A 10,271-nucleotide genomic window follows, 5' to 3' on the forward strand; every position below is an offset into this window, starting at 1 on the left:
CAGCAAGGGACACAGTCAGACACAGTGTAACACAGTGAATCATATATCCTTGTTGTTTGCTTACGTTAAACAAGGATGAAACGATTCACTGTGTTACACTGTGTTTGATTGTGTCCTTGCTGGAAAGCACCCTGACTCTTCTCCCGAGCAGAGGCGAAGTGTGTCGATTGAGTTTGAACAAAATTGTAAATGGAAAGCAACGTGTGTCGATTTGTGTCGAGTGTGTCGACTGTGTCTCCTAAAAGACAAGCAGTCAATAAGAGAGAGGGACCGTGGGAGACGGCCAATCTCCCTCTCATTCTCTCTCCCATTACACCATTGAATGGAAAGAGATAGAAATGATCGTCTACCACAGTCCCTCTCTCTCATCCCTATCGACCATTTTGACACACGGATCGCGCAGTCCATTCACTAGAGGTCTGTTTTTTATTGCTGCACTGTGTGTACTAGTTCAGAAAGTGCGGCAATAAAAAACAGACCTTAGGTTTGTTCGCGTCGCAAGTTCCAAATTAACCCAGAGAGCACTTGGATTACCGGCAAGATGGCGGTTGGAGCAATTGGATTCATGTGCCCCAATGCTCGGCGACACGAACGGATTGGGACAACTTGGGACAAGCGTCCTGTTGTTCTATAGCTATACGAATAGTTTCACCGATCGTATGCAGGACGTAGGAATCAATTACTAGCCATTTGCATTATTACCTCTGAAATGGATTTCAGAAATTTTTTGAGAGATTTCCGTTTTGGAATTATTAATGAAATTAATGATAATTTCCTCGAAAATTTTTTACTTTTTGGTTATGATTTTATTGAGGAAGACGACGAAATAGAGAGTGAGTATTAACGAACAGGGTTAGAAAACGTTACTTTGACGTTTATTTACATAAACAATTTGATAATTAATAAATAATGTCTAATGATAACAAACATTGCTTCTCTCTACAGATTAGTTTTATTTTTAATTCATCTTTTGTAATCGATGCTTTGATTTTATATAATTTATTTGCAGATGTTGCTGTTAACGCAGTTGTTGAGTTAATAAACGGTTTGGCCCAAAGAAGGCAAAGAACGTGCATACCTGACTACGTCAAAAATATTATACCAGTGTATTCAGAGAAGGAATTTATTATGCATTATAGGTTAAAGCGAATGCTTGTAACGGACATAATTGACAAATTTAATCAGTGGCTACATTTTAGAAATCTGGGAGGTAAATACTGGTTATATTTCATCAGATAGATTTTTACTAAAAATATTTTATTTTGAATGAAGTTTGATCAACATTTTGCATAGGACATGGAGGATTTGAGCCTATTTCTGCTGAAAAGCACATCTTCACCTTTCTATGGTTTGCTGGACATCAAAGTGCGAGCTTTAGAGACGTTGCCGATAGATTTAATGTCTCTCTTAGTACCCTTGAATCAATATTACGGAGAGTCACACAGTTTTTATACGAAATGAGGAATGAAGTTATTCGATATCCTACTGAGGCAGAGAAGCAAAGAACTCAAAGACACTATTTCGAAAATAAAGATTTTCCAGGAGTAATTGGTAAAAATCTGAATTTTCTTCGATGATATATTTAATATAGGTTAATATTATTTGTAATCTAGTGTGTAATGTTAACTCACTTAATGTGTTTCTGTTCTGTTGCAGGATCTATTGATGGTTCACATATCCGTATCGATAAACCTTCTGAAGATCCAGTGGCCTACATCAACAGAAAGCGTTATTTTTCTGTACACATGCAGGGGACAGTTAATGAGAAGAAAAAATTTTTAGATGTGTTTGTTGGATACCCTGGCTCAGTACATGATGCAAGGGTATTTGCAAATTCTAGTTTGGCTGAAGACTTGTCAGCACTTTGTCAAGGTATAAACGCATTACATTCATCATCAGTTGCATACTGTATTATAATTATGTTTTGGTTGAATATCTTTGTTTTTCTTGTTCGATTCCGTTAAAATATGTATACTTTACTGCACACATTTAGGCTGGTGGTCCATGAACAGAAATTAACAGCGAAACGCAACAGCATGACCAATCATAACTCTGCAGCCATTACTCTGCTTTCTTTTCTGCGATTGTAATTAGTCGCGCTCCATGGGGTGCCAGCCTTACTCAATCCTCGTTGTTATTTTCGAATACAATTTCATTTCAGATGGAAGCATATTTCTTGGTGACGCTGCATATCCATGCCTGCCTCAATTAATTACTCCATATCGAGATAACGGACATTTAACGCAGGCCCAAAGAAATTTTAATCACATGCACAGCCGGTGCAGAATCTCCGTGGAGCATGGATTTGGAGAGTTGAAACAGCGCTTCAGACAATTATATTTTCTCAAACTGAGGAATATGGAATTTATTGTTAAATTTATTCTGGTTTGCTGCGTCCTTCACAATTTGGCTGACTTAGATGATTTGGAATACATGGAAGAACTCGAACCTGAAGACGAACATATTGATATAAATGCACAAGCGTTGTTACACCATCTGGGAGCAGATGAAGATCAAGATCCAATTGATGATCGACGTGGTCGCGATCTCAGAGATGAACTGTGTCGACAACTGTTTCAAAGGCAACTGAACGAGTAAAAATATATTCAAATAATCTTGTGTTTATATTTGTAATTAGTAGCGTACAATGAGGTATAAGTTTGAAATGTAAGATATAAGTTTAAGGTATAGGTTTAAGTTTTTATAAGGTATAAGGTATAAGTTTCTATAAGGTATAAGTTTTTTATAAGATATAAGTTTGTTTATTAGGTATAAGTTTTGAAATATATGAATATATGAGGTATAAGTTTTACTTTCATTTGTGGTAAGTTGTAATATCATTATTGTCAAAGAAGTTTATGCTGCTTAATATCGAAGAATGTTTATTTTATATGCAATACACAGTTTATGTTATACATGCATTTCTATTTAGGATAAAATTTTGTATTGTTAATTACTGTTGTTATCGATCGATTATTTGTAATTAGTAGCGTACAATAAGAGAAAATAAATTTCACAAAAATTTTATAAACTAATAAACATTTCAAACGAAGTCAACATTATGACTTAATATGAACACAATCAATATTTTTAAAGTATGTCTTATAATTCTTTATCTGATAATTCTTTCTGCGTCAAATAAATATTTCAAACAAAATCAACATTATCATAAACTTTATGTGAATGTAATCAATATTTTCAGTCTTATAATAATAAATATCTTATAATAATTCTTCGTCTGATAATTTTGTTTGCTTTGAGTATTTTTATTCCATTCTCTCTAGTAGCTGAAGTTGCCTTTCCAAAATATTATTTCGCTGTCTTTGTAATTCATTGCATGTTCGAAGCTCTATCAACATTTCTGTGCGTGCGTCTTGTCTGGCATTACCTTCTTTTTCAAGCATAGTACAGATTGATTCATTAACTGATTGTATAGTAAGCGCCAATTTACCATCTCGTACCTTTGTTTTTGTCTTTATGAAAGATGAACAATTGCTATTTGTCGTGAATGATTTATTGCTATTCACTGATAGAGGCGAAAGAGGCGATAGAGGCGAAAGAGGTGAATGTACTTCGACAGAAGACTCTTCTTCATTTATATTCCTATAACAAAAAACATTAACTACTACTTATCTGAAAAAATGCAGATCGAAAAAACATACATCTTAAGGAGATAATTATTATCAAGGATGAAAAGTTACTTTGTTGTTACTTTTATAAAAAATGATTTGGTAATAACTACAATTTTTTATAATGGTGACAGTAACTAATTAAAAGCTAAAGTTGGGAGTCACTTTGGAAAAGTAATTTGTCATTATTATGTGTTATTTATCGAAAAAAACTCATTTCTTCAATAAATAATGCATAATGATAAGTTATTTTTTGAAAGAGATTTTTCCAACTTTAGCTTTTAATTAGTTACCGTTACCATTATAAAATAAATTACAACATTATTACTAGATTATTTATTATCAAAGTAATGGCAAAAATAACTTCCAATCCATAACTATTACTCACCCAGATGAAGTTTGACTGACTTTTTGCAAAATCTCTTCCTGAGAAACAATTTCTTTGCGGCCAACCACAAAAGGTGGCACTCTACTGTGACTTTTTCCAAAGATGGTTATCATTTCATTGCAAGGACAAGTATATATTCCATTAATTACTCATTAAATACATAGGATACTGTGAAAATAACACAAAAGAAAAATAAAAAGACTCAGTAACTTAATTAACTGTAAATATTGAATTGAAAAATATCACATTTACAATAAAGCCTGTAATATATGATGTTTTTCTGCTAATTGTGTTCCAATAAATTATTAGAAATTCTGTGTTCTGTATAGAACAATTTTAGTAATTTACTAAACGCAAGCAATCCAGTAGAAAAAAATGTATCGTGTGCCACAGCCTTTAGATACAGAAAATAGAAAATGAACTAAAAACTTACTTTTCATATAAAAGAGGTTTCATGCCTTTCCCAGAGCTATTTTTTCCCATAGTCCTTTGAATGTATTTATCCCATTTTTTCTTCAACAATTTAAATTTATTTTTTATGTGATGTTTAGTAGCATTTACGTAACCTCTTTTTTGAAATGACTTTGCTATTGCTTGAAACATGGTCTCTTTACTTGGATACTTCCTTTTCTGCAGCTTTTTCTCATGCTGTTCATATTCTGTGAAAAACAACATTGTAATTTTATAATCCCAAATAAAACGGCCATCCTTGTCGAAAACAGAAGTATTCTCTTTGTCATCATCTGAATCTATAATCGAAGAATCCAATGGTACACTTCTAAGGTTATGTGTCGAGCCTGTTGTGGGAGTTACAACAGAAGAAGAGGCAAGAGTTTGGGGCTTAATTGCAGACATATGCTGCATAGAGCTTGTTGTAGGAACTGTAATGGAAGGACTCTCATGAGTTACAGTTTGAGTCTGGATTTTGAAAGAACTTGACTTATTCAGTAATGAATCCAATGGTACACTTCTAAAGTTATGTGTTGAGCCTGTTGTGGGAGTTACAACAGAAGAAGAGGCAAGAGGTTGAGGCTTAATTAGCTTAAATGATATCGTTTTGGGCATTATTTGCATAGATGAAATCTTTGGAATTGCGGAACTTGTTGAAGAACTAGCATTTGGATGTGCCATTTTCTGATCAGATTCTTTTGCTGCAGATTATATACTATAACAAAAAGATCAATAATATTGATATAGTACAGCATTCATTATTATTATACAATTATTATTATATTATATTAATAATAATTATTATTCTTATACAATTATTTAATTACATAATAAAAATTTAACTAAAGTACTATGAGGGTAAAGCTGGTTCTACAATGAGGTAGTCGATAGTCCTAAGTCTTATTAGTGAATCGATGGAATTGGCAAACAGCCAACTTGTACGACGACTACCGATTTTCTTAAGACTGACTAAAATCGACTTTATTCCTTACCATTAATCGAGCTAAACGACTCGCTGTACAATTAACTAGTGCAAAAAATCATGATCATCTGTTTAGGTTAAAACTGGTTAAGGCTTAAGATTTCCGACTACTGACTCATTGTAGAATCAGTATTATTATAGTTCAAGAATTTTGTCTTCCTCACCGATTTTGAAATTAAGCTGCGTTTTTCACCAAACGTAAGAAAAAAAGCGTTGCTCTTCTTGCTTCATTCTCGTTAAAGTTACATCATAGAACCATAAATACTCTCAACACTACACATTCTCAATCATTACGCATGCGTGCGTAACATACCCCAACCACACCACCTTCTGAGGTGAGGCAAATGGAGCGTGAAGGCTGCGGTCCACTTAGCGCTTCAAACGCTACAGAGCATTTGTAGCACTGATATGACTGGTCCATTTGATGCTTTGGAACGCTCCCAGCAACTCTGATTACGTCATCAATACGTCATCGTTTTTGCTCCCACTTCGCTTCAACTGCCTCACCTCGGGAGGTGGGTTGGCTGGAGCGTTCACGTAGCAATTGTAGCATTCGAAATAGTAATGGACCAATCGGAGCGTAGCGTTTGGAGCGTAACGTTAAGAGCATTTGAAAGGAGCAAGTGGACCGCAGCCAATTGATCCATGGAGTATGCTCTAACGCGACGCAAACATCTAGTCGCCATATTGGTTCCGGTGAAGCGAACGTATTGGAGCGCGTTGGAATGAAAAGGAGCATATTGGAGCGTGCGACGCGAACAAACCTACTATGTCTTTAGGTGCTATCCGATATTCATTGCCAGTAAAAATCTATAGCACACATAACGTATACTGTATAGTTTTAGCACTGGCAGTGAATTTCGGAACGCACCCTTAAGGTGCCTTTTTATGCTGACGCTCGACACTCATTTTCAGCGTCAAAATATGTCACGTGATCAAAATTGACGCTTGATATTCGTCAATTTCTATCATGTGATTTATTTTGACGCCGAAAATGAGCGTCGAGCATCGGCATGAAAAGGTACCTTTAGTACGATGCTAAAAATCGGTCTGAGACCTCGGTTGAAGAAAGAATTGACCAATCACAATGTATATACTTACGTTTCCTTTTTTACTTCCATTTCGAAACTAATTTCTATTATTATAAATATACAATTATATAAATAGTATTAAATAGTATTGGTAACGAACAAATTCTCGATCATTTTCTTTATCAATTTTCGCAATCGAAACAATAATTTCTAAAACATCAAATATCCTCCTTCGATGGCTTTGTGCGCGGGGAGTGGAGTCTAGCAAGCGTCCCGCACCCTGCACACCGTCGTGAACCTTCAAATCTAGAGTCCTAGAAACCAGAGATGCGACATGCGTCAATTGGGTTAGGTCGTCATCGCCATTTTAATTCAGTATAAGTACTTTTAACCATAAGGTGCCTTTTCATGCTGATGCTCGACGCTCATTTTCAGCGTCAAAATAAATCACACTGGGTGCTTATATCGAGCGTCAAATTTAATATTGAGTGCTTTGCAATTGATGATACAAGTCGACACAAGCGTCGTTCTATCCTTGTTGACATTCATTTGCAAAAACGGAAATTTTGTGAATTAAAGAGACCCAGATAGCAAGTTTCCCGCATGTTGCTATAAATTTTATACAAATTACGTCGCCTGAGTTGCTATCTTTCTTGAAGAAAGCGGCTTCCGATTTTGCTTATGATATTGGCGGCGATAAGTATCATAAACGGTTATGCACAACCGGAGGGAAACAATTTCCCTCTTCTTTTTCATGACTTTTATAGGTTAGGACAATCATACGGCAACATGATGGAAACTAGTTCTACATAAAACAAATTTGCTAGCAATTTGACAACAATATAAAAGAAACTGTTGTAGTAAAAAGGATTAACCTAGGGGTCTCTTTCACCAGCCTCGGTTAAGTCTAAAGCTGGAAACACAATAGACACAGGCAATAGGCACAGGCAACAGGGAATAACGAGCCGTCCAACCAGAGCTCTGGGACATAATATCGAACTTATACTCCAAAGCTCTGATTGGATGGCTCGTTATTCCCTGTTGCTTGTGCCTATTTCCTGTGCCTATTGTGTTTCCAGCTTCACCGACCGTTCGATGATTGCCAACTTGAGAACTATAAACTGTAGACGTATTTCGCTGTCAGATCTTAACCTCTTCCTTTGGTGCCGTCAATATTGTGCCTTGTGTTCTGTATCCGAAATTGCTTAAAAGTTCTTAAAATTCTTAATAAGATACTAAAGTATAAACAGAAACATGCAAAGAGAAAGAATTTTATTCAAAAGGAAAAAAGTTATTTATTGGATTTAATTTTTATGTACCGTAACGTAATAGAAAGTAAAATAACTGATCATTTCAATAATTTACACAAAGATAAAGCATGGGCTAGCATTACGCAGAAATATAATAAAAATACAGAAAGTAAACGAACAGAAAAAAATTTGTGTTACTGTTGAGAGAATATTAAAAAAGGTACGAGGAAGTAGTGTGCCGCTTGGAAGCGCGAAATGTATAAGACAGGTAATAAATTTGTTATTGATATTTATAAATAAAATTGTTATTTAAAGTTTTTTTATTACATTTGTAGGTGGAGGAGTAGTAAATATAGAAAAAAATACTTTGTATGAGCGAGCTAAAGAAACCATGGGTGAAACTGTTAGCCAAGGATTGCTAAATTCTTTTGATTCTGATTGCATTGATGAAAATGTTTATAACAAAGAAAATATTGTTTACATTTTGGAGGAAGATAATGAAAATGATCCAGTGGTATTTTCAGTAAGAGATAATGAAAATGATTCTGCGGTATTTTCAGTAAGATGTTTACTTATTTAAAAATGCAAATTTTACAAAAATTTCATATACTTTGAATTTTCAATTATACCAGGGGTATATTTTGTGGGTTATCATCTTGTTGCCGTTCATTCTTGAAGCCAAACGCGCAAAACTCCTGGTATAATTGAAAATTCAAAGTATATGAAATTTTTGTAAAGTTTGCATGTTTACATATCTTGCTAAAAATACCGCTGAATCATTTTCATTATCTCCTACTGAAAATACCACTGGATCATTTTCGTTATTTTCCTCCAAAGTATGAACAATATTTTGTTTGTTATGAATATTTTCATCAATGCAATCAGAATCAAAAGGATTTAGCAATCCTTGGCTAGCAGTTTCATCCGTGATTTCTTTGGCACGCTCATACAAAGTATTTTTTTCTATATTTACTACTCCTCCACCTACAAATGTAATAAAAAAACTTTAAATAACAATTTTATTTATAAATATCAATAACAAATTTATTACCTGTCTTATACATTTCGCGTTTCCAAGCGGCACACTACTTCCTCGTACCTTTTTTAATATTGTCTCAACAGTAACACAAATTTTTTTCTGTTCGTTTACTTTCTGTATTTTTATTATATTTCTGCGTAATGCTAGCCCATGCTTTATCTTTGTGTAAATTATTGAAATGATCAGTTATTTTACTTTCTATTACGTTACGGTACATAAAAATTAAATCCAATAAATAACTTTTTTCCTTTTAAGTAAAATTCTTTTCTCTTTGCATGTTTCTGTGTATATTTTAGTATCTTATTAAGAATTTGAAGAACTTTTAAGCAATTTCGGATACAGAGCACAAGGCACAATATTTACGGCATCAAAGAAAGAGATCTGACAGAGCGAAACACACGTCTATAGTTTATAGTCCTCGGCCCGTATTCAGAACGCGCTTACAATGATGTTAGCACGCTAACATACTATATTTTACGTCACGTATATTATAGAATTTCAGAGATAAAAGTGCGCTTTTATCGATAAAAGCGCGTTCTGAATACGGGCCCTCAAGTTGACAATCATGTAACGGTCGGTTATAGCGTTTTCGATTGGGCAAAAGTTAGTGCGCACCAGTGCGCACTCAGTTCACCAACACTGGACGAGTTCCATGGGTTGCACTGAATAGTGCAAGTTCAAAAGAATACGCCAAGATTTTCAGTGCTAAAGCTGAAACTCATTTTTGTTCACTTTGAAGCAATGTTCAACAAAATGTTACAAAACCACAGTAAAAGATATTAAGAGTAAGGACAAGACCCCGTTTTCAATTCAACTGCGCAGATTTGCTTGTCCCTATGTATATCCTTAACTGTGATAAAACGTGCACTGAACTGGCACCGTCAAAATATCTCGTGCCACTTAGTGTGCACTACGCGAGTGTCGTGCGATCAAATGAACACGTGACACTAGCCAAGTGCTCATTGGCACTGCCAATCGAACACGCTCTTGACACTGAGTGCAGCCAGTGCACCCCAATCGAAAATGCTATTAGACATTAACCGAGGTTGGTGAAAGAGACCCTATGGCCGGTATTTATAGTCAATCCTTATTTCAAAAACATCTTAAATAATGTCTTAAGACGCTAATGCGGCCCTCTGATTGGTTCGTGACAACTTAAGACTGAGCTGAAGAAGATCTTGAATATAAGAATTGACTATGAATACCGGCCTATAACAATGCTTTTCTGTTTAAAATGCTCCATTTCCGTTCGATTGACAAAAATATGGACTAAATATTTTATAAAAACGATTTTCAACAGATTGTAGCAACATTTATGGGAATAAGTTTGTTACATTTCCGCTCATTTGCGCAAACAACCGTTGTCCGCATAATGCCTCTAGGTTGACCTAAATTAGATTATTATTGCTCTGATGACAGCAACATGTTGGCAATTGAAGAGAAACTTGTGCTAGACACCGATCTCTTTTTTTATGCCAAGGAACGTTTTATTATCTGGGGGG

General features: G+C 34.9%; 2 protein-coding genes across 3 annotated transcripts; one reads left to right on the forward strand and one right to left on the reverse strand.

The window, feature by feature from the left end:
* Positions 1 to 515: 515 nt before the first annotated feature.
* LOC108760139 (putative nuclease HARBI1) lies at positions 516 to 2,703 on the forward strand. The gene is made up of 5 exons (XM_018505942.1): positions 516 to 833; positions 1,010 to 1,210; positions 1,294 to 1,551; positions 1,657 to 1,872; positions 2,162 to 2,703. The coding sequence occupies exons 1-5, from the start codon at positions 710 to 712 to the stop codon at positions 2,596 to 2,598; spliced, it is 1,236 nt and encodes a 411-aa protein (XP_018361444.1). The 5' UTR covers positions 516 to 709; the 3' UTR covers positions 2,599 to 2,703.
* A 404-nt stretch (positions 2,704 to 3,107) lies between these two features.
* On the reverse strand, positions 3,108 to 5,850 carry LOC108760138 (uncharacterized). Of its 2 annotated transcripts, XM_018505941.1 has the most exons (5): positions 5,614 to 5,850; positions 5,007 to 5,182; positions 4,451 to 4,814; positions 4,018 to 4,134; positions 3,108 to 3,603 (listed from the first exon to the last, which is right to left on the reverse strand). In XM_018505941.1, exons 2-5 carry the CDS (start codon positions 5,146 to 5,148, stop codon positions 3,267 to 3,269), a joined length of 960 nt encoding a protein of 319 aa, XP_018361443.1. In that variant the 5' UTR covers positions 5,149 to 5,182; positions 5,614 to 5,850; the 3' UTR covers positions 3,108 to 3,266. The 2 variants fall into 2 exon arrangements, with proteins under 2 accessions (XP_018361443.1, XP_018361442.1); XM_018505940.1 differs by having other exon boundaries at positions 4,451 to 5,182; positions 5,614 to 5,849.
* Between the last annotated feature and the right edge of the window lie 4,421 nt (positions 5,851 to 10,271).

This window comes from Trachymyrmex cornetzi, unplaced genomic scaffold (genome assembly GCF_001594075.2).
Source record: "Trachymyrmex cornetzi isolate Tcor2-1 unplaced genomic scaffold, Tcor1.1 scaffold2206, whole genome shotgun sequence".
Lineage (NCBI taxonomy): Eukaryota > Metazoa > Arthropoda > Insecta > Hymenoptera > Formicidae > Trachymyrmex > Trachymyrmex cornetzi.

Excerpts from the sequence above, each read along its gene's own strand:
- LOC108760139 (XM_018505942.1), top strand. The coding sequence starts at position 710 with ATGGATTTCAGAAATTTTTTGAGAGATTTCCGTTTTGGAATTATTAAT. Across the intron at positions 1,211-1,293 it reads ACATTTTAGAAATCTGGGAG|GACATGGAGGATTTGAGCCT; the intron begins GTAAATACTGGT and ends CATTTTGCATAG. Across the intron at positions 1,873-2,161 it reads CTTGTCAGCACTTTGTCAAG|ATGGAAGCATATTTCTTGGT; the intron begins GTATAAACGCAT and ends ATTTCATTTCAG.
- LOC108760138 (XM_018505940.1), bottom strand. The coding sequence starts at position 5,148 with ATGGCACATCCAAATGCTAGTTCTTCAACAAGTTCCGCAATTCCAAAG. Across the intron at positions 4,135-4,450 it reads AAACCTCTTTTATATGAAAA|TGAAATGATAACCATCTTTG; the intron begins GTAAGTTTTTAG and ends TTGTCCTTGCAA. Across the intron at positions 3,604-4,017 it reads GTCAGTCAAACTTCATCTGG|GAATATAAATGAAGAAGAGT; the intron begins GTGAGTAATAGT and ends TTTTTGTTATAG.